Source organism: Ovis aries, chromosome 8 (assembly GCF_016772045.2).
Source record: "Ovis aries strain OAR_USU_Benz2616 breed Rambouillet chromosome 8, ARS-UI_Ramb_v3.0, whole genome shotgun sequence".
NCBI lineage: Eukaryota > Metazoa > Chordata > Mammalia > Artiodactyla > Bovidae > Ovis > Ovis aries.
The window spans coordinates 30,624,945-30,649,057 of NC_056061.1; the positions used below are offsets into that span (position 1 = coordinate 30,624,945).

At 42.6% G+C, this 24,113-nt stretch overlaps 1 protein-coding gene across 3 annotated transcripts in view; it reads left to right on the forward strand.

The window, feature by feature from the left end:
• The window catches only part of RTN4IP1 (reticulon 4 interacting protein 1), a 120,925-nt gene that overhangs the window by 73,607 nt on the left and 23,205 nt on the right, over positions 1-24,113 (forward strand). For all 3 annotated transcript variants that reach the window (XM_060419528.1, XM_004011236.5, XM_015097366.3), the window contains exons 2-4: positions 905-1,056; positions 5,057-5,125; positions 6,189-6,313. In XM_060419528.1, coding sequence (XP_060275511.1) covers positions 905-1,056; positions 5,057-5,125; positions 6,189-6,313 — 346 coding nt within the window. The remainder of the gene's footprint in view (positions 1-904; positions 1,057-5,056; positions 5,126-6,188; positions 6,314-24,113) is intronic.

The following is a 24,113-nucleotide window of genomic DNA, read 5'->3' on the forward strand; positions in this document are numbered from 1 at the left end:
GAGGATGAGTGGGAGAAAAGGGGAAACTTTCAGAATGGTTTAGTGATTCTGGAGCATGAATTGTGGTGCATGACCCTAAAAAGATAAGCAAGATGCTTATCTTGGAGAGTCTCATGTAGCAGAAATGTTCTCAGGAGGATGTCAAGCAGAAAAGATGACAGCAGACACTTTTGTGTCTTAGGGAAACCATTTTATGTGTGGATGATGTGTAATAAACTGCTTTGGATTATTATATGTAGCCAATTTATTTTGAAAAACAAAAAAGTGATCAGAGGAACATTTCAGTTCTGTTGATATTTATGTAAATATTCTTAAAAAGATATATAATAACACAATCAGCCTGATTTAGCATATCAGAGTTGATGCAGCCAAGTGGTTCTTTTCCATTTGGGAATCTTACACTTAACCCAAAGGTGTTTTAGAAACATTTTTTGGGAGACAGGGACAATTACTTGTAGACCAGTGTCTTAGTATCAGATACTATACCTATGCCTTATTTATTTGCTTAACTGCAGACAACTTTGACATTTATCTGCTTCACCAGACTTGGCTTCAAATGATTTCGTGTTGAAAAAGTTCATGAATGAATAAATTAATAAGGAAACCATCTTCAAAGACCAGTTCTCAAATTCGTTTCAGAATTAGATTTCAAAAAGTGATTGTTAGTTAACTGTAGTCCAATATAAAACTTCTTTAAAAGTGATTATAACTTTCCTAGCAATTTTCTTTGAAAGGAACAACACTCATTGTTTTTATGCTTTCCTGTGTGATGGTAAAAAATTTGTAAGATTGATTACTTTATAATCTACTTCTTGAGGATCTAGAATTGTACCTGGCCCGCAAGTGCAGCAGTTTTGAAAGCATCTCATTCTTTTGGAAGAAAAGAGTAAATTGTATCTTCTAGGTGGTTATGGAGCCACAGCTTTAAATATGAAACGTGATCCTTTACATGTTAAAATCAAAGGAGAAGAATTTCCTCTGACTCTGGGTCGGGATGTGTCTGGTGTGGTGATGGAGTGTGGACTTGATGTAAGGTACTTCAAACCTGGAGATGAGGTGAGTTGTCACATTCCACTATTCCTTTTCAAAATTGGCTGGTTTCCTTCTCCTGCTTTTGGAAGTATATTCCATATCACTGACCTTTTCTTCTTCTTTTCAACAAATATACTGAGCTTTGGCTGGAACCCTCCTTTTCTTGGTTCAGTTCATGATTCTCTTTTCTGGTTCTGTCACAATAGCTTGCTGTGCTTGAACATTCTAAAGCTGGTGCCTGAGAGTTGCAAGTCTTTAGGAGACATGTGGGAAAGGAGGCTCAAGAGGGAGGGGATATGTGCCTACTTAGAGCTGACTCATGGTGGTGTGCAGTGGAAAGCAGCGCAGCATTGTAAAGCTTATAAAGCAATTACCCCCCAATTAAAAAATTTTTTTAAAGAAAAAATATATAGACAAGTGAAAAAAGATATGATTGGGACTTTTTAAGTCTTTAAATGACAATTTCTATCTTATGGGTTAGATGGTTTTGAAATAGCTAAAGGTTGATATAATCACCTGTCCCTTGTCACTTTGAACTTTTATACCAAGAAATTAAAGTCAGCTCATAATAATAGTGCTGTTCCAGTTGTTTTTCATTAAAAAAAAAAAAAAAAACTAATTTAATCTCTGTGAAGTGAGTACAGTTAGGCCAGTCTACAGGTGAGAGTTAAGCTGTAAAGAGGTCCCACAGCAAATAAGTGATAGAATCCAGGATTAAAGCTCCAGAGAACATGTTCTTGCTGGTGGTCTACTGTTGCTGCTAAGTCGCTTCAGTCGTGTCCGACTCTGGGTGACCCCATAGATGCCAGCCCGCTAGACTCCTCTGTCCCTGGGATTCTCCAGGCAAGAACACTGGAGTGGGTTACGGTGTCCTTCTCCAGTGCAGGAAAGTGAAAAGTGAAAGTGAAGTTGCTCAGTCGTGCCCGACTCTTAGCTACACCATGGACTGCAGCCTACCAGGCTTCTCCATCCATGGGATTTTCCAGGCAAGAATACTGGAGTGGGTTGCCATTGCCTTCTCCGGCTGGTGCTCTAAGTAGTGAGTAAATACAGCAGGATTTACTGCTGTTTACCTCCTATGTTGACATTTTAGGAATCAGTGAACTAAAATGGACTGGAATGGGTGAATTTAACTCAGGTGATCATTATTTTTATCTACTACTGAAGGCAAGAATCCCTTAGAAGAAATGGAGTAGCCATCCTAGTTAACAAAAGAGTCCAAAATGCAGTACTTTGGAAGCAGTCTCAAAAATGACAGAATGATCTGTTGTTTCCAAGGCAAACCATTCAATATCACTGTAATCCAAGTCTATGCCCTGACCAGTAATGCTGAAGAAGCTGAAGTTGAACGGTTCTGTGAAGAGCTACAAGAGCTTCTAGAGCTAATGCCCCAAAAAGATGCCCTTTTCAGTATAGGGGACTGGAATGCAAAAGTAGGAAGTCAAGAAACACCTGGAGTAGCAGGCAAATTTGGCCTTGGGAGTACAGAATGTAGCAGGGCAAAGGCTAATAGAGTTTTGCCAAGAGAATGCTCTGGTCACAGCAGACACCCTCTTCTAACAGCACAAGAGAAGACTCTACACATGAACATCACCAGCTGGTCAACACTAAGATCAGATTGATAATATTTTTTGCAGCCAAAGATGGAGAAGCTCTATACAGTCAGCAAAAAAAAAAAAAAAAAAAAAAAAAAGAGCTGACTGTGGCTCAGTTCATGAACTCCTTATTGCCAAATTCAGACTTAAATTGAAGAAAGTAGGGAAAATTAGTAGACCATTCAGGTATGACTTAAATTAAATCCCTTACAATTATACAGTGGAAGTGACAAATAGATTCAAGGGATTAGACCTGATAGAGTGCCCGATGAACTGTGGATGGAGGTTTGTGACGTTGTATAGGAGACAGGGATCAAGACCATTCCTGACAAAAATGCAAAAAAGCGCAAAATGGCTGTCTGAGGAAGCCTTACAAATAGCTGTGAAAAGGAGAGAAGCGAAAAGTAAAGGAGAAAAGGAAAGATATACCCATTTGAATGCAGAGTTCCAAAGAATAGCAAGGAGAGATAAGAAAGCCCTCCTCAGTGATCAGTGCAAAGAAATAGAGGAAAACAATTGGAATGACTAGAGATCTCTTCAAGAAAATTAGAGATACCAAGGGAACATTTCATGCAAAGATGGGCTCAGTAAAGGACAGAATTGTTATGGGCCAAACAGAAGCAGAAGATATTAAGAATAGGTGGCAAGAATACATAGAAAAACTATAAAAAAAGATCTTAATGACCCAGATAGTCATGATGGTATGATCACTCACCTAGAGCCAGACATCCTGGAATGCAAAGTCAAGTGGGCCTTAGGAAGCCACTGCAAACAAAGCTAGTGGAGGTGATGGCATCCCACTTGAGCTGTTTCAAATCCTTAAAGAGAATGCTGTGAAAGTGCTGCACTCACTATGCCAGCAAATTTGGAAAACTCAGCAGTGGCCACAGGACTGGAAAACAGCAGTTTTCTTTCCAATCCCAAAGAAAGGCAATGCCAAAGAATGCTCAAACTACTGCACAATTGCACTCATCTCACACGCTAGTAAAGTAATGCTCAAAATTCTCCAAGCCAGGCTTCAACAGTATGTGAACCGTGAACTTCCAGGTGTTCAAGCTGGTTTTAGAAAAGGCAGAGGAACCAGAGATCAAATTGCCCACATCCGTTGGATCACTGAAAAAGCAAGAGAGTTCCAGAAAAACATCTATTTCTGCTTTATTGACTATGTCAAAGCCTTTGACTGTGTGGATCACAACAAACTGTGGAAAATTCTGAAAGAGATGGGAATATTAGACCACCTGACCTGCCTCTTGAGAAATCTGTATGCAGGTCAGGAAGCAACAGTTAGAAGTGGGCATGGAACAACAGACTGGTTCCAAATAGGGAAAGGAGTACATCAAGGTTGTATATTGTCACCCTGCTTATTTAAATTATATGCAGAGTACATCATGAGAAACACTGGGCTCGATGAAGCACAAGCTGAAATCAAGATTGCTGGGAGAAATGTCAATAACCTCAGATATGCAGATAACACTACCCTGATGGCAGAAAGTGAAGAACTAAAGAGCCTCTTGATGAAAGTGAAAGAGGAGAGTGGAAACAGTTGGTTTAAAGCTCAACATTTAGAAAACTAAGATCATGGCATCTGGTCCCATCACTTCATGGGAAATAGATGGGGAGACAGTGGAAACAGTGTCAGACTTTACTTTGGGGGGCTCCAAAATCACTGCAGATGGTGACTGCAGCAATGAAATTTAAAGACGCTTACTCCTTGGAAGAAAAGTTATGACCAACCTAGATAGCACATTCAAAAGCAGAGACATTACTTTGCCAACAAAGGTCCATCTAGTCAAGGCTATCGTTTTTCCATAAGTCATGTATAGATGTGAGAGTTGGATTATAAAGAAAGCTAAGTGCTGAAGATTTGATGCTTTTGAACTGTGGTGTTGGAGAAAACTATTGAGAATCCCTTGGACTGCAAGGAGATCCAACCAGTCCATCCTAAAGGAAATTAGTCCTGAGTATTCATTGGAAGGACTGACGCTGAAGCTGAAACCCCAATACTTTGGCCACCTGATGGGAAGAATTGACTCATTTGAAAAGACCCTGATTCTGGGAAAGATTGAAGGCAGCAGGAGAAGGGGACAGTAGAGGATGAGATGGTTGGATGGCATCACTGACTCAATGGACATGAGTTTGAGTAAACTCTGGGAGTTGGTGATGGACTGGGAGGCCTGGTGTGCTGCAGTCCATGGGGTTGCAAAGAGTTGGACGTAACTGAACTGAACTGACCTCCAATGTGGTTTGACTTGGTAAATCCAGAATCATTCTAAATTATGCATTGATATCATGTGAAAATAGCTGTTGTTTGGTGGGTTGTGGACTTGTGCTCTTTTCTCACAGGGTGTGGGGTATGTACTGGGGCACGCTGTCATGATTAGCTTTGTCTTAAAAAGATCTGTTTCTAACGCACAGTGTCTGTGTTTCAGGTCTGGGCTGCAGTTCCCCCCTGGAAACAAGGCACTCTGTCAGAATTCGTTGTTGTCAGTGGGAATGAGGTAACTCGCTGGTTCTGTGCTGAAATGCTGTTGGAAAGTAGAACAAAGACTGACAACTATCTCTGACATAATTGGTGTTTTTTTTTTTTTTTTTTTTTTTTTGAGATCAGGTTCAAGTTTTATGGGTGGTTTCAAAAGAACTGAGAGAATAGGAATTTTTAAAAATATTTTTAAATGTATTGGATGTCATTTAAATAGTGCTGCCTGCCAGAGCAGTTATCTGTATCTTGTGGAGCAGGGATTTGTGAGATCTAGAAACCCTGCTGTGTTCTTTGGTTTTATCCTCAGCGTAAATTGTTGAAAGCAAATATACCAAATGGAGCGTACTGATTCATCATAAATGGAAGCATTGGAAGTATCAAGCTGTTTCAAATAACTTTCAAAACAGGAGTCTAATCAAATTCAGTCAGGAGGCCTGGCAGTTTAATTAGAAAGAAAGGGGTTAATATTAAGAAAATTGGCTGCAGAAGGGAGAGCAGGAGGGGGAAAGGGGTATTACTGAGATTAGAAAAGTCTGAAAAGATTGTGCTGTATGTTCAGTTGTATCCTACCCTTTGTGACCCCATGTGCTATAACCCGCCAGGCTCCTCTGTCCATGGGATTTTCCAGGCAAGAACACTGGAGTGAGTTGCCGTTTTCCTCCTCCAGGGGATCTTCCCGACCCAGGGATCTAACCTGCATCTCCCGTGTCTCCTGCACTGCAGATGGATTATTTACCCACTGAGTGGGAGTAAAGCAAACAGCTAATCCCCAAAACAAATTAGAATGTATTTATGAGGGCTCAAAGTGTATTTGGATTTGTTTCTGGCCATAGTTAGGACTAATGGGATTGTTGAATGTGGTCTTTTTTGTGAAGAATTAAACAGCTGTATCCAATAATGTAACCTATAAAACCTTACTGACCCTCTGCTTGGCAGATTGAGTCATTTGGAGAAATTCCTTAGGAATAATCTTGGAGTAGGGTTTATGATAATCACTGAACCTGGCAGAGTGTACGTGTACTTAATTGTGTTCATAGGTTCACAGGTCACTGCTTATTTTTGACTGTTGTCCTCGAATCTAGGTCTCTCACAAGCCCAGATCACTCACTCATACTCAAGCCGCCTCCCTGCCATACGTGGCTCTCACAGCGTGGTCTGCCATAAACAAGGTTGGCGGCCTGAATGACAGGAATTGCACGGGAAAACGGTGAGCGTCAGTGGTAGCACCTAAAACTCCCTTTACTTTGGTGACATCTTTGCAGAGGATTTGTCAGAAGCATTAAAACTAGGCTCACTTACATGAGCAAAATTGTGCTAAAGTTTCAATTTCTAAAGAACTCTTGTGTCTGTTTTTTTTTTTTTTTTTTTTTAAATCTCATTCTGTTGTATATAGATGGACGTTAGGAGTCTAAGCCTTCTAAAATGATGCAAAATTTATGTATGTGAGTCTCTGGAAAGAAGATCCATAGCTTTCATCAGATTCCTAAAAAAAAATGAAGAATGACTTACTTATGGTTTTTGAAGAATGGTTTTGAGGCACCGGTGTTTCTTCCTGCCTTTGCTAGGCGTGCCTCTCCCACTGGCAGATTTCTATGAAAACCAGATACACAGCCCTTGAACACTGTTGTGCTGTCCTAGGCTCTGTGCTCTCTCAGGCTCCTTCAGGCAGTTCTGGGGCTTCCAGAACTTGCAGGTAGGTTTGTTGGGTTTGCAAAAATACAGCGACGATGCTTTAGATGCTCTTGAGTTCATATTCAAGAACTTTCTGCCCACTTGGGCACTTCTTCTTTGTGAGTTTTATTGAGGAGTTCAGCGAGGTAACACATACACAATCAGGGAAACAGGTTGTAGTCGAAAGGCACCCAGTACCTGGTGGTGCTGTTATTAACAGTGTGGCTACTGTATTTTTTGTGTTTCACAAAGTTGGCAGCGTAGAGAAAACTGATGATTTTATTATTTGGTAAGAAAACTAGAACCATTCAGTGATTGTGGTGAAGAAGAGGGTTGCAGGTGGAATTTTTCGTTTCTTGATTTCTTAAGGTTGTGCTGGAAAAAGAATTAAAATTCTGTGTCATTCTCTACTCCTGTTGTTATAAAACATTGCACCTTACCTTTAAGTTTAGTGAAAGCTTAAGAGCTGTTTTTTCTGAAAGCATCGTAAAGGCTGTTCATCTAATGAGGTGCTATCCCTCATTGTAGAATTGAAGTCAAAGATTTATTCAAAAGGTCAACCCTGTTTAATTTTTAAGCTTTTGGGGCTTATCATTCTTGAAGTTGCCATTTTGGCTCAACACTTTGTTTAAATTAGTTTGACCATGTAGATCTTTCTAATGGTTTGTCTCAGTTAATAACCTTGGGAAAACCATAGGCAGGATTTTTAGACATTTATTATTATTGTAGGCTCTGCAGTGACATTGATTCTTTGCTTTCTTTTTCCTTAAAAAGCATTCATATTTCTATGCCTGCGTGACTACTCTGGGTAGAGAGCTCTCATTCGTTTGCTGGTTCGGGCTCTTTGGACATACCTTTTTTTTTGGTATTCTGTAGAAAATGAGTTAGAGACAGAGCTAGCTCTCTCTTCTTGTCGCAGTTGATCGTTTGCTTTGTGGGTATTATATTGTCTTCTGTTTAAGCAGTAATGGCTTGGAACTGGGCAGGTAGAGGCCTGGGTTCCTCTCTCTGCTACTAACTAATCCGCTGCCCACATGCATGCATTTTATGGCCTCTGCTGTTTCCACCAAGGTACTGAGAGGAGGACAGTGTAGGTTGTTGGGGGGCTTTGAGAACTGGAAAGTTTTATACCTTATAAAAGTGATTTAAACGTTATGTTGAGTCTGTGCACACTGATTTAGCCATCTGTTAACCAACCTGGAGCAAAACCCGCTGAAAGAGGCTCGCCGGCTCCTGTCACGGGCTTTGGTCGCATTCCCACCTGTGCAGTGGCTCAGAATGCCTTTGCTGTGAGTGGCAGTGGGAACCTGGTCCTTGGTGCTCTGGGAAATTTCAGTTTACTGAGATTACTGCACACGATGGTAATAATGCCTCCCTCTCCTACTGCTTGCTTGTGAGAATCACATGGGAGATGTGAGCACCTTAAAATACTGTAAAAATACTCCTACATGAAGAGATTACTGTTGTAGTGGGGTTTTACCTATGTAAACCCAGAGGTTCCAGTGTCCAAAGTGACTTTTTTCAGCTTGACTATCCTTTGTGATTGGTGGAGCATATTATGGCTTCTCTAAGCAGTGATTACTCCTTCACTATTAGCTGTTGGCATTAAGGCAGTCTTTAGTTTGCACCAAAGCAAGTCACTGTTTGTCATCCAGCACCAACCTCGATGGTGTTTTGCTTTCCCTTTTTTGTTCTGTCATTATATTTTTGCCACGACTGAGCATCAATGAACCAAGGGAATAACTTAATATTGATGTTATGTGTCATTTTTGCCCACACTTTGGTATCACTGGAGAAGTCACGTGAAGTGATTTCCTTGTTTTGAGCCCGTCTGTAGTGTCTTCATGTCTTATTCAGTAGGAACCCATGGATAACTTAGAGTTCTCAAGATGAATAGAACTTTTTTAAAAAAGTGGTTACACCAGGTATTTTTGAGAAAGAGTTCTATCTGATGGTTATATTTATCAGTAGTATCATGCTCTGCCTGAAATACATCTCTTGCTAGAAAGTTATACTTCACTCTGTTTGACAGAAGTGTTAGCAAGTGTTAGAAATTGAACTATTCCTCCTCCACAAAATAAATGTCACTTCTAAATTGTGTATACCTGAAACTCAATGCAGTGGCTTTAGGAATGTTCTTCCTGGTTTCTTTTTTGAGATTAGACTTTAAGACAATAAAATTTTGTCATGGAAGTGTAAATTAGGTGTCTGATTGATTCTATTTATAGAGTTAGGCTGAGACGTTGGATTTCCCCACCATGTGCCTATTCCAGTAATCACACCAGCTTCCTTCTTTCTGCTGCCTTCACCTGCCTGTCCTTCACCCTCCTACCCACCTGCTTCTCCCTGCTGTTCACCCCACCACCCCTGGGGACTTGTGGGTTTGCATCTGCACCTGACTGGCTTGTATGGGGGAGAACGGACAGGGGAAGGAGAAAGTGTACCTGCTTGAAGAACTCCTGGGGTTGGGAGGACGTGGAGAAGGAAGGGTGCAGCCCTGGCCTGGCCAGTGTGCGGCGATGGGTCAGGTGTCCACCCATGACCTGTTTTCCTGTTTTCCAGGGAGCTCTGAGGGCTCAGCTAAAGGAATCAGTAGAAAACTCTTACCTAACCATTGGTGGTTTGCAGATAGTTACCACCCACTCCCCCCACCCCCTGCCACCTAGAAAACTCTCTTGTGATGCACTGGAACCTCAATTCCAGCCTGGCCAAGCAGCTGCAGGTGTTCTCATGGGTCACAGCTGACCCAGCTGTCAGCCCAACAATACTCTTCAGTTCTTCCATTGTGACCTCTGGAGTCTCCAGCACGGTAAACCACTTTCATTATGCCCACTTTTCCCCTGGTTTCAGGGACATTAGACACCTTTAGTTTTTTTTCTGGCCTTTTCAGCCAGTTCTTGTCTTTTTAAAGGCTCCCTTTATTTCTCCCCCAGCCCTTTACCCACTACTGTTTTCTGGTCGTCCCCTCCTCTGTCTCCCAGGGTTCTCTCATCTGCTCCCAGCTTCTTTTTCTGTTTTGGTGATTTGCACACCCCTGTTTCCAACTCCAGCCTCTCTACTCAGTCCCATTCACTTAAATGTTCCCTTTGTAGCTGAAACTCAACTTGTGCAGAACAAGACTTACTGACTACCACCCTGACTCTTCTTCTGTATGCCTACTGTCAGTTAACTGATCTTCCATAAGCCAAACTTGGTATTGTTCGCCAGCCCAGCTCCTCTCCCACTGCCGTGCTCTCCCTTATTGTCCATGTCATGTAAAATTTAGGATTGTTGTCAGAATTGGAAAACCATCTTCCAGCTTTCTTCACAAGCTGTAAAATTCCAGGGCATCTCACGTTTTCTTGTGCACTGAATAAGCCCAAAATACATTTTGATTGACAACCTTCATTAACTGTTGTTCAGTCGCTAAGTCATGTCCGACTCTGTGACCCCATGGATTGTAGCACACAAGGCTCCTCTGTCCTCCAGTATCCTGGAGTTTGCTCAAATTCGTGTCCATTGAGTTGGTGATGCCATCTAACCATCTCATCCTCTGCAGCCTAATATCTTCCCTGTGAAAGTGAAAGCTGCTCAGTTGTGTCCAACTCTTTGTGCCCTCATGGACCATGGGATTCTCCAGGCCAGAACACTGGAGTGGGTAGCTGTCCCCTTCTCCAGGGGATCTTCCCAACCCAGGGGTCGAACCCAGGTCTCCCACTTTGCAGGCAGATTCTTTACCAGCTGAGTCACCAGGGCAGCCCAAGAATACTGGAGTGGGTAGCCTATTCCTTCTCCAGCAGATCTTCCCGACCCAGGAATCGAACCAGGGTCTCCTGCATTGCAGATTCTTTACCAGCTGAGCTACCAGGGAAGCCCAAGAGTGGTGTTAAATGACAGAAATAATGCAATTTAGTAGCAAGGGTGATGTCCTTTATTCAAGGGAAAACATTCCATGGATTGGGAAGTGCAGTGCCTCACAAGCTCTCTTCCTGAGGAAATTTGGGCACAAGTGACATTTAGGCAGCCTTAGAAGTGGCCGCATGGAAACTGGGTATAGGGGGGTGATTTCCCTATAAGACTAGCCATTCCTCTGAACACCATGCACCTCAGGTTGGGACTTGACCTCACAGTCTTCCAACTGAGATCACATACCTGGTTTCAGCACTCAGTGAAGCTCAGGTTCTTGATGTCTCATTGCAGAAAGAATTCAGTGAGAGACAAAGTAATAGGTAAGAAGTGGATCTATTTAAAGAGAAACACACTCCACAGACAGTGTGGGCCATCTCAGAATGTGAGTTGTTGTTCAGTCACTCAGTTGTGTCTGACTCTTTGCTATCCCATGGACTGCAGCACACCAGTCTTCCTGTCCTTCACCATCTCTTGGAGTTTGCTCAAACTTCTGTCCTTTGAGTCGGTGATACTGTCCAATGATCTCATCTGCTGTCACCTCCTTCTCCTGCCCTCAATTTTTCCCAGCATCAGGGTCTTCTCTAATGAGTCGTCTCTTTGCATCAGGTGGACAAAGTATCGGAGCTTCAGCTTTAGCATCAGTCCTTCCAATGAACACCCAGGACTGATCTCCTTAGGATGTACTAGTTGGATCTCCTTGCAGTCCAAGGGACTCTCAAGAGTCCTCCAACACCACAGTTCAAAAGCATCAATTCTTCTGCGTTCAGCTTTCTTTATAGTCCAACTCTTACATCCATACATGACCACTGGAAAAACCATAGCCTTGACTAGACGGACCTCTGTTGGCAAAGTAATGTCTCTGCTTTTTAATATGCTGTCTAGGTTGGTCCAGAGAAGGCAGTGGCAACCCACTCCAGTACTCTTGACTGTAAAATCCCATGGACGGAAGAGCCTGGTAGGCTGCAGTCCATGGGGTTGCAAAGAGTTGGACATGACTAAGCGACTTCACTTTCACTTTTCACTTTCATGTATTGGAGAAGGAAATGACAACCCACTCCAGCGTTCTTGCCTGGAGACTCTCAGGGACGGGGGCCCCTGGTGGGCTCCTGTCTCTGGGATCGCATAGAGTTGGACATGACAGCAACTTAGCAGTAGCAACAGCTAGGTTGGTCATAACTTTTCTTCCAAGGAGTAAGCATCTTTTAATTTCGTGGCTGCAGTCACCATCTACAGTGATTTTGGAGGCCCCCCCCCGCAAATAAAGTCTGTCACTGTTTCCACTGTTTCCCCATCTATTTCCCATGAAGTGATGGGACCAGATGCCATGATCTTAGTTTTCTGAATGTTGAGCTTTAAGCCAACGTTTTCACTTTCATTAAGAGGCTCTTTAGTTCTTCGCTTTCTGCCATAAGGGTACTGTCATCTGCCTATCTGAGGTTATTGATATTTTGCCCGGCAATCTTGATTTCAGCTTGTGCTTCATCGAGCCCAGTGTTTCTCATGATGTACTCTGCATAGAAGTTAAATAAGCAGGGTGACAACATACAACCTTGATGTATTCCTTTCCCTGTTTGGAACCGGTCCGTTGTTCCATGTCCAGTTCTAACTGTTGCTTCCTGACCTGCATACAGATTTCTCAAGAGGCAGGTCAGGTGGTCTAATATTCCCATCTCTTTCAGAATTTTCCACAGTTTATTGTGATCCACACAGTCAAAGACTTTGGCATAGTCAATAAAGCAGAAATAGATGTTTTTCTGGAACTCTCTTGCTTTTTCAGTGATCCAACGGATGTTGGCAATTTGATCTCTGGTTCCTCTGCCTTTTCTAAAACCAGCTTGAACATCTGGAAGTTCACAGTTCACGTATTGCTGAAGCCTGGCTTGGAGAATTTTGAGCATTACTTTACTAGCATGTGAGATGAGTGCAACTTTGCAGTAGTTTGAGCATTCTTTGGCATTGCCTTTCTTTGGGATTGGAATGAAAACTGCCCTTTTCCAGTCCTGTGGCCACTGCTGAGTTTTCCAAATTTGCTGGCATATTGAGTGCAGCACTTTCACAGCATCATCTTTCAGGATTTGAAATAGCTCAACTGGAATTCCATCACCTCCACTAGCTTTGTTCATAGTGATGCTTCCTAAGGCCCACTTGACTTCACATTCCAGGATGTTTGGCTCTATGTGAGTGATCACACCATCATGATTATCTGGGTCATGAAAATCTTTTTTGTGCAGTTCTTCCATGTATTCTTGCCACCTCTTCTTAATATCTTCTGCTTCTGTCAGGTCCATACCATTTCTGTCCTTTACTGATAGAATGTGGTCCACTGGAGAAGGGAATGGCAAACCACTTCAGTATTCTCGCCTTGAGAGCCCCATGAACAGTATGTTTTCCTTCACTGCTCATAGAATCCTTTGCTAGGTACCATGACATTCAGTCTTAAAACGCCATGATACCTTGTTGTGTTGACATAGTGGGAAGTAGGAATATTCTTGGAAGGCGTTCTTAGACCAGAGCAGCCTGTAATAACTCAGAAATTACTGTGCACCACGTCAGTATTTCCCACTGAACCCAAAGCAATGGTATTTTTTCAAATCAAACGTAGTGTCACCTGGCAAGAGAGGAAGTGTTGATATAAGGGAGGGGAAGGCAGGAGTGGAAAGAGACAGCAGTTTTAACTGATTGTGGTTAGTAGGGGAAGAAAAGTAATTTCCCCATACTCTTCTGAGTTCTCTACTGAGTCTTCTGTAATAAAAGATGAACAAGAGAAAAACAAACAAATTTATTAACATGTATGCCTCCTCTTGTATACATGAGAGATGCCCCCAAGAAGAGTGAGTTACTTAAGGCGTTAGCTTAGAATTCAGGCTAAAATGCTGTCTTAAAGCTCAAGATAAAAGTACAGGGAAGGCCAGTTGTGGAAAGTATACCAGGAAAAGCAAGAATAAAATTCGTTATGCAAATTTAAGTTGGTGACTTCTCCCTTGATAAGGATCTAAAGTTATCTCCAGGGATTAACCTTTGTCCTTCCTGGTAAAGAGCAGAGGAGCTCTTTTCTAAACTTCTGTCCTGCTTTTAGGCAAATAGGAGTTCAGAGATTTCTTACATCTGCTTCTCAGATGCCTTCAGCTCAGAATAATCCTTATGCCTAAGTGGTATGTTTTGGGGTGCCATGTTTATCAGCATATCTTACTTTTGTAAGTTTTACAAAAGCACATATGTGTTACTTGACAACTCAGTTCACCTCTTGGTAGGTGTCAAGTCAAAAGACACAAGCAAGCCAAACTTCAGGAGAAGGAAGGATTTATTACCAGCAAGTAAAGAGGATACTGAGGTCTATCACAAACAGTATTGCTCTTTAAAGCATTGGACGTTGCTTCTATCACCAGTTACATCCACAACTGGGTATTGTTTTTGCTTTGGCTTCATCCCTTCATTCTTGCTGGAGTTATTTCTCCACTGATCTCCAGTAGCATATTGGGCACCTACCGACCTGGAAAGTTCATCTTTCACTGTCCTATCTTTTTGCGTTTTAATACTGTTCATGGGGTTCTCAAGGCAAGAATCCTGAAGTGGTTTGCCATTCCCTTCTCCAGTGGACCACATTCTGTCAGACCTCTCCACTATGACCTGTCTGTCTTGGCTGGCCTCACATGGCATGGCCTAGTTTCATTGAGTTAGACAAGGCTGTGGTCCATGTGATCAGATTGGCTAGTTTACTGAGATTGTGGTTTTAGTCTGTCTGCCCTCTGATGCCCTCTCTCAGTGCCTATCATCTTACTTGGGTTTCTCTTACCTTGGATGTGGGGTATCTCATGGCTGCGCCTACTGACCTTGGACATGGGGTGTTTCCTCTTGGCCACTTGCTGCTCTGGTGCTGTGCAATAGAAGCAAGGTCTGATGCTGTAAAGAGCAATTGCATAGGAACCTGGAATGTCAAGTCCATGAATCAAGGCAAATTGGAAGTGGTCAAACAGGAGATGGAAAGAGTGAACGTTGACATTTGGGGAATCAGAAAACTAAAATGGACTGGAATGGGTGATTTTTAATGCAGATGACCATTATATCTACTACTGTGGGCAAGAATCTCTTAGAAGAAATGGGGTAGCCATCATAGTTAACAGAAGAGTCCAAAATGCAGTACTTGGATGCAATCTCAAAAACAACAGACAGATCTCTGTTCATTTCCAAGGCAAACCATTCTATCCAAATCCAAGTTTGGATTACCATGATATAGAATGGTTTGCCTTGGAAATGAACAGAGATCTGACTAGTAATGCTGAAGAAGCTGAAGTTGAACGGTTCTATGAAGACCTATAAGACCTTTTAGAACCCAAAAAAGATGTCCTTTTCATTATAGGGGACTGGAATGCAAAAGTAGGAAGTCAAGAAACACCTGGAGTAACAGATAAATTTGGCCTTGGAGTACAGAATGAAAGCAGGGCAATAGAGTTTTGCCAAGAGAACGCACTGGCCATAGCAAATGCCCTCTTCCAACAACACAAGAGAAGACTCTACACGTGGACATCACCAGGTGGTCAACACCGAAATCAGATTGATTATATTCTTTGCAGCCAAAGGTGAAGAAACTCTATACAGTCAGCAAAAAAAAAAAGACAGGGAGCTGGCTGTGGCTCAGATCATGAACTCCTTATTGCCAAATTCAGACTGAAATTGAAGAAAGTAGGGAAAACCACTAGACCATTCAGGTATGACCTAAATTTAATGTCTTACAATTATACAGTGGAAGTGAGAAATAGATTGAAGGGACTAGATCTGATAGAGAGAGTGCCTAATGAACTATGGATGGAGGTTTGTGACATTGTACAGGAGACAGGGATCAAGACCATCACCAAGAAAAAGAAATGCAAAAAAGCAAAATGGCTGTCTGGGGAGGCCTTAGGAATAGCTGTGAAAAGAAGAGAAGCGAAAAGCAAAGGAGAAAAGGAAAAATATACCCATTTGAATGCAGAGTTCCAAAGAATAGCAAGGAGAGATAAGAAAGCCTTCCTCAGTGATAAGTGCAAAGAAATAGAGGAAAACAATTCAATGGGAATGACTAGAGATCTCTTCAGGAAAATTGATACCAAGGGAACATTTCATGCAAAGATGGGCTCAACAAAGGACAGAATTGGTATGGACCTAACAGAAGCAGAAGAGATTAAGAAGAATACACAGAAGAACTATACAAAAAGGATCTTCACGGCCCAGATAATCATGATGGTGTGATCACTCACGTAGAGCCAGACATCCTGGAATGTGAAGTCAAGTGGACCTTAGGAAGCCACTGTGAACAAAGCTAGTAGAGGTGATGGAACTCCAGTTGAGCTATTTCAAATCCTGAAAGATGATGCTGTGAAAGTGCTGCACTCAATATGCCAGCAAATTTGGAAAACTCAGCAGTGGCCACAGGACTGGAAAAGGGCAGTTTTCATTCCAGTCCCAAAGAAGTTCAGTTCAGTCGCTCAGTCGTGTCCGACTCTTTGTGACCCCATGAATCGCAGCACTCCAGGCCTCCCTGTCCATCACCTTCTCCTGGAGTTGACTCAAACTCACGTCCGTCGAGTCAGTGATGCCATCCAGCCATCTCATCCTCTGTCGTCCCCTTTTCCTCCTGCCCCCAATCCCTCCCAGCATCAGGGTCTTTTCCAATGAGTCAACTCTTCACATGAGGTGGCCAAAGTACTGGAGCTTCAGCTTCAGCATCAGTCCTTCCAAAGAACACCCAGGGCTGATCTCCTTCAGAATGGACTGGTTGGATCTCCTTACAGTCCCAGGGACCCTCAAGAGTCTTCTCCAACACCACAGTTCAAAAGCATCAATTCTTCGGTGCTCAGCTTTCTTCACAGTCCAACTCTCACATCCATACATAACCACTGGAAAAACCGTAGCCTTGACTAGATGGACCCTTGTTGACAAAGTAATGTCTCTGGTTTTTCAATATGCTATCTAGGTTGGTCATAACTTTTCTTCCAAGGAGTAAGCCATCTTTTAATTTCATGGCTGCAATCACCATCTGCAGTGATTTTGGAGCCCCCCAAAATAAAGTCTGCCACTGTTTCCACTGTTTCCCATCTATTTCCCATGAAGTGATGGGACCAAATGCCATGATCTTCGTTTTCCGAATGTTGAGCTTTAAGCCAACTTTTTCACTCTCCTCTTTCACTTTCATCAAGAGGCTCTTTAGTTTCTCTTCACTTTCTGCTATAAGGGTGGTGTCATTTGCATATCTTAGTGCCAAAGAATGCTCAAACCACCACACTATTGCACTCATCTCACACACTAGTAAAGTAATGCTCAAAATTCTCCAAGCCAAGTTTCAACAATATGTGGACTGTGAACTTCCTGATGTTCAGGCTGGTTTTAGAAAAGGCAGAGGAACCAGAGATCAAATTGCCAACATCTGATGGATCATTGAAAAAGCAAGAGAGTTCCAGAAAACATCTATTTCTGCCTTATTGACTATGCCAAAGCTTTGATTGAGTGGATCACAACAAACTGTGGAAAATTCTGAGATGGGAATACCAGACCACCTGACCTGCCTCTTGAGAAACCTATATGCAGGTCAGTAAGCAACAGTTAGAACTGGACATGGAACAACAGACTAGTTCCAAATAGGGAAAGGAATATGTCAAGGCTGTATATTGTCACCCTGCTAATTTAACTTATATGCAGAGTACATCATGAGAAATTCTGGGCTGGATGAAGCACAAGCTGGAATTAAGATTGCTGGAAGAGATCAATAACCTCAGATATGCAGATGACACCACCCTTATGGCAGAAAATGAAGAAGAACCTTTGATGAAAGTGAAAGAGGAGAGTGGAAACTGTTGGTTTAAAGCTCAGCATTCAGAAAACTAAGATCATGGCGTCTGGTCCCATCACTTCATGGCAAATAGGTAGGGAAACGGTGAAAACAGTGACAGACTTTATTTTGGGGGGCTCCAAAATCACTACAGATGGTGACTGCAGCCATGAAATTAAAAGACACTTACTCTTTGGAAGGAAATTATGACCAACCTAGATAGCATATTAAAAAGCAGAGATGTTACTTTGCCAACAAAGGTCTGTCTAGTCGAGGCTATGGTTTTTCCATAAGTCATGTATGGATGTGAGAGTTTGACTGTAAAGAAAGCTGAGCACCAAAGAGTTGATTCTTTTGAACTGTGGTGTTGAAGAAGGCTCTTGGGAGTCCGTTGAACTGCAAGGAGATCTAATCAGTCCATCCTAAAGGAGATTGGTCTTGAGTGTCTATTGGAAGGACTGATGTTGAAGCTGAAACTCCAATACTTTGGCCACCTGATGCAAAGAGCTGACTCATTTGAAAAGACTCCTATTCTGGGAAAGATTGAAGGCAAGAGGATAAGGGGACAACAGAGGATGAGATGGTTGGATGGTATCACCGAGTCAATGGACATGAGTTTGAGTAAAGTTGGGAGTTGGTGATGGACGGAGGCCTGGCATGCTAGGGTCCATAGGGTTGCAAAGAATCAGACAAGACTGAGCAGCTGAACTGAACTGAGGTGAACTGATCACAAACAAAATTGGAAAAGTTTTGGAAAAGTTTTAAGCTAAGAGAATGTGCATATTCATGTAGTGACTTGGCCTTGGAAGCCCTGATTGAGTACGATCACAAGAGCCAGAAAAGGTCGATATCATCATTCCTTCAGTTCAGTCGCTCAGTCATGACCTACTTTTGTGACCCCATGGACTGCAGCATGCCAGGCTTCCCTGTCCATCACCAACTCCCGGAGCATGCTCAAACTCATGTCCATTGTGTCACTGATGCCATCCAGCCATCTCATCCTGTGGTAGTTAAGCTCTTTGGGCTAATCTTTATCACTGAAACAACTGGGAGTCTTTACCTATGACATTGTAAACAACAACAGCAGTTGACATTATCTTTGCTGTTATTCCATGGGATTCCCCTGGTGGCTCAGGTGATAAAGCGTCTGCCCAGAATGGGGGAGACCCAGGTTCAATCCCTGTGTTGGGAAGATCCCCTGGAGAAGGAAATGGCAACCCACTCCAGTATTCTTGCCTAGAAAATTGCAGGGGTGGAGGAGCCTGGTGGGCTACAGTCCATGGGATCGCAAAGAGTAGGACAGGACTGAGAAACTTCACTTTCACTTTCTTGCTGCTGTTACCTTTCTTGCCTGATAAGAGTTATTTCTGTATTCTTTTGTTCCCTTGAAAGTGAAAGTGTTAGTCACTCAGTGGTGTCTGATTCTTTGCAACCCCATGGACTCCTGTCCATGGAATTCTCCAGGCAAGAATATTGGAGTGGGTTGCCGTTTCCTTCTCCAGGGGATCTTCCTGACCCAGGGCTTGAACCTGGTAATTACTGAGACCCGTTTGCTCTCTGTATGTCTGTTTCGATTTTTACACCTGGGCACTTTTGTGCTACCTTTCCAGAGTAGAGAAAATGTTCTAGGACAAATATATGTGCTACATGTAGTAAAATGAGAAAACTCCGCAAGGCCAGTTTTTTCTGGCTCCCCACTTCATCTGGTTCTGGAGATCAGATGCTGTTTTCCCCTGGGCACAGGGTGCAAACCTCTACCGAGGGTCTTGTGGCCAGCTTCATTGAAGAAGGTCAGAGAGTCCTTCCCGCATTTGCTATTTCTCACATTCCTTCAGCGTAAAATATTCAATCTGCCAAGGTGCTGTGTTTGGGGGCGGCATGTCCTGAACCCTGTGAGTTCCAGGGAAGATCCTCCTCTCAACCATTCTCGTGGCGCCACCCCAAACGATCCTTCCCTCCATCTTACTCCTTCTGTTTGGCACCAGATGGAAGGAATCAATGTCTTGGGACGGTTCCCAATGCCTGTCCTGTTTGGGGAGCTGTGTTCCCAGTACACACATTTGAAATTCTGAATACACGTCTCATAGAACCATTGTTATGAGGTTTTTGGTCCATTATGGGGTTAACTAAACCTTTTTAAAGGGCTACCCTGGGCATCTTGCCAAGATGTATAAGTAGCTTTGTTTTCATGGGAAAATGTGTTTAAAGTTCCAAACAGCTAATTTACACATGAACTCTTCTGTAAGTTGGGGAATGTCTGCATGAATTAGGGAGGCTTGGAAGGAGGGGACACACAAACCCAGACTGTCTTGGTCGTGCTTGGTTGATTTGTTTTGTAGCTCTTTTTTCCTTATTCAAGTTGTTTCTCACTTACTTAAGGGAATAAATTTAGCATATTATGATACGCTTTCTTTCACCCATTTGCCCCCGCCCCCCAGATTTAAGAGTTCTGGGTCAAACTAAAAAGAGTTTATGTGTTTTCAGTCTCATCCTTATTTTTTTAAAGACCTCTTGTTTCTACGGATGGAAGATTTAGCCATATTTAAATCAGCTCTGTTTCCGAGCCATTAGGATTTAATGAAGGGTACTCTGCTCTCGTGATGTGACTTTTATTTTTATTTGCATTATGACAAGTATGTGGTCTGGGGAGAGCAGTCGTGACGATCATATAGTTCTCTGTTAGAAAGGTGAAGAAACTAAATATAAGCTTAACTTAGATTGAAAATGCCAGTTCTTATTCATTAACTCCTGGAGTACACCTCTGTGATTATCGTTCACTGCAGATGCATCTGAGGCCTAGAGATTCAGTTAATGAGAGCATGGGGACTTGACCCCGGGTCTCTAGATACCCCACCCTGGCATTTGAAGACTTCTGGGGCTTAGGCCAGAATATAGAAATTTGAAAGGCAATTCCCTACTTCTGGATCGCCTGCTGTTTTGTAGTGTGTTTCATGTATTTTTTATTTGTAAGGCAATTAGGGTGTGGATGCCATGTCTTGTAAGGTTGTGATACTGAAAATGTGACTGTAGAGGCCTTAGGTGCCCAGATGCTGAATAGAGTGACTCGGTCACGTAAAGAAGTTGGCATTGCCTTAGTGCCTCAACGTATGTTTAGGGAGGGCAGAAAGATGGGCAGAAATGACAGAGGAAAATGAGAATCTAGGGTTTAAAGTGCATTAGAAGCTTAATAATTATTCATATTTTCTTCCCCCATATTTTTATATTTGCCACAGTTCAGTTCCCACTGACTTCAAAAGAAGCTGGGCAAATGGACTTAGTAAGAGAGGAATGTGATTGAAATTATTGGCAATTTTGAATTGTAGTGCTTTTTGCAAAGAGTATATTTCCTGGGTACTTGCTGCTTATAAACCAACAAGCAATACAAGCACACTTTTCTTTACCATGACAAATGGGCTTCTGCTTCAGTGAAGTCTGAATGTATCTTGTGGCTGTTACTGCAGCTGAAGTCTCAGTGTTCTGGTGACTATTACTGCAGCTGGGTAGAAAGTACTCCCACTCTATAGCACTGAAGTGAAGGGCTGCTGGGGATAAGGGACAGCAGGATTTTCCCTTTTTATTGAAAGTGCTTTGAAGAGTACAAGAAGAGTTTGTTCAGTTGTAGGGCTTCAAACCACAGAGTACTAGCTGACTTACTGTTGGCTTGAAAATAAATTTGCCTGCTTTCCAATCTGAGGACTTTCCTTGTTTAAAGAAAAGTACAGGCCCTGGTTCAGCCTGCACAAAACATGGAGCTAGCAGGACCAGAGAATGGTGTGTCCCCAGGCCGCTTCACACAGAGACCATTGGTCTGTAGCAATTGGGCTTGTTCTTTGCCTGTTCTGCGCTCACGGGCGCCATCAAGTGGCAGTATCAGGAACTGAAGCTGCTAACGCAGAACCACACCCTCTTCCACCAAGCACCACTGAGAAACACGGTTTTGCTTTTTTATATGGAGGAGTGAGACTGTTTTGGATTAAGAGGTATGGGGGGGGGGGGGGGGGGGAAGCTATGATCTAAGAGCAGTGAGGCTGGAGATGTGTCCGGCCATTGGTTCCCTGAGCAGCCATTGTATTTGTGTGTGTGTGTGTGTAAAAGTCGCTCAGTCGTGTCCCAACTCTTTGTGACCCCATGGCCTCTACGGTCTGTGGAATTCTCCAGGCCAGAATACTGGAGTGGGTAGCCTTTTCCTTCTCCAGGGGATCTTCCCAACCCAGGGATCGAACCCAGGTGTCCAGCATTGCAGGCAGATTCTTCACCGACTGAACCACAAGGGAAGCCATTGTACTTGGTATCCTCTTAATCCAGCATTCTTAGGGCGAGAACTAGAAATTCATTTCAAGCTTTTCTTTATTGGAAGAAACTTTAATGCAATTTTTCAAATAGCCAGGTGACTCCCACATTTAGGGTAGTAGCAGTTGTTGTTAATTGTCAGATATAATGCTGATTTAAATGATTTTTTAAAAATAATTTATATTTTTATTTTTGGCTGTGTTGGGTTTTCATGGCTGAGCGCGGGCTTTCTCTAGTTGTGGAGAGTGGAGGCTACTCTAGTTGCAATTCACAAGCTTCTCACTGTGGAGCACAGGCTCAGTAGCTATGGCACACAGGCTTAATTGCCCCATGATATGTGGAATCTTCCTGGACCAGGGATTGAACCTGTGTCCCCTGCGTTGGCAGGCAGATTGTTAACCTCTGGACCACCAGGGAAGTCCGATGATTTTAAAGTCAAGTAACATGGATCAGGCATCTGCTATACCGAGGGTAGTACGGCTAGTGCTGGGCATATATAAGTCTCTGTCCTTGAGGCTTGCAGAATGGCTTGGGTAGCAAGCATATGAATGAAAGTTAAGAGATGCCACGCGCAGCGTGGACATCAGGCTCAGGGCTATCTCTGAGGTATTGTTCACAAACTGTGAGCCTTTGCAGATAGGGAGATCTCAGTAGGCAGTGAAGGCATTTGAGAGCCTGAGACCTGGGCCAGCATGCATGGGACTTGGGGTACAGGCAAGGGGACCAGGGAGGCTCAGGTGGAGAGTCTGTTGTAGAAGTAGTTGAGAGGAAATCAGAGTTGCAAAAAGATAAGATTGTGAAGAACTTAAATGAGAGTTTGACCAAACTTATATTTCCAAAATGAGAGGGTAAAATATTCCATGGATGAACTAATTGTTGGATGTATCTGTGAAGCAGTCTCCCCCCCCCCCCCACCATTTAGGAAGCATTAAGGCTATTAAATGTGTGAATTGAAGGATTTTTGGAAGAGTGTATCTTTAAATTTTTTTTATTCTTTACAATTTATAATTCTGTGAAATTAAAAGTAACTCTTCTAAAAGGAGTATCGTTTCCAAAGAGACTTGTCTTAATTACATTCGATGGTGTTAGTTTCAAAAGGAGTAGCTGAATGAAAAATATTACCAGTAACTTCTAAGATCCAAAGGGTGACAGTCAGCCTTCTGTGATTTGGGTAAGAGAGAAAAAAATAAAAGTAGAGTTAAGATTATAAACACAATGTCTGTTCCAAGATCGGGTGTCCCTGCTTGAGGTAGGTGACAGAGTTCCCTGCGCTTTCCAACAGCTGAGTCAAAGAGGGACCCACAGCCTGCAGTTACAACTTAGTCTTCAGAAAAAAAAATTTTTTTTTTCCAGTGTGCACTCCATATGGCACTCCACAATTCTCATGAATTCTCTCAACAGTATCCCCTTAGCTAATGCAGTATCAGATATCAAATAGTAACTTTTTGTAATGTCTCTCAGCCTAGACTGGTAACAGAACACCAAAGTGCAATTCATTACAGTTTTCTGAGGACTTGAATCTCTGTAGTCAGAGGAAGGGAGTTCACTGGAGCTCTAGCTTAATTCAAAAATGAAATGTAAGAATATGTAAAGCAGTGATTCTTTACTAGTGAGTCTCTTTTGAATCATACCTTCTTTGGGAACTTGGTGATAAGTCTGATGGATCCCCCTTCTCCCCAATGCACTTAGGCGTGGTCTTACCAAACTTTGCATGTTATTTGAGTCAGTTCACAGTTTCAGGGGGTTCACACCCTCACAGCCCTCAGCGGCACTCATCCACAAACCCCAGGCTGCACACCCTTGATCTGGAGAGGCAGGAAGACTACACACAGTAAGCAAACACGGTGAAAACCTGGAGCACAAGCATGTTTGCACTGATAAAACAGATTCATCCGCTTTAACAAGAAACCAAACTGAAGATAAGATTGGTTTCCCTTTATGAAAGCTGGTGAGCGTGATGGGACTTGTCTGAACAAAAGACGTTTATTCCACTTTGGCAAGAATGTGGTCAGGAATGTGATTTTTCTTAGAGAGCAACTGAATATTCTGTAGCACACTGAAAAGGATCCCAAAGCTTGCTCTTAGAAAGAAAGCTATAGTAATTTAAGCCTAGAAAAATTATAAGGCAAATGTTACCAACAACCATCTGAGCTACTTTAAAAATACAAATCGTTGGTGTATTTGATATTTTGTATTCTTGGTAAAGAGTTCATAGTATGTCTAACTTTAAGCATTTATGGATTCTTGGTGAACCTGATAAATAAAAATCTTGTGTAATAGAATCTTGGGAAGCTGAATGTTTGCTTTGGGGATTATCTTTGAGCCAGTTACATGTTGAAAACATCTTGTTTGTTTA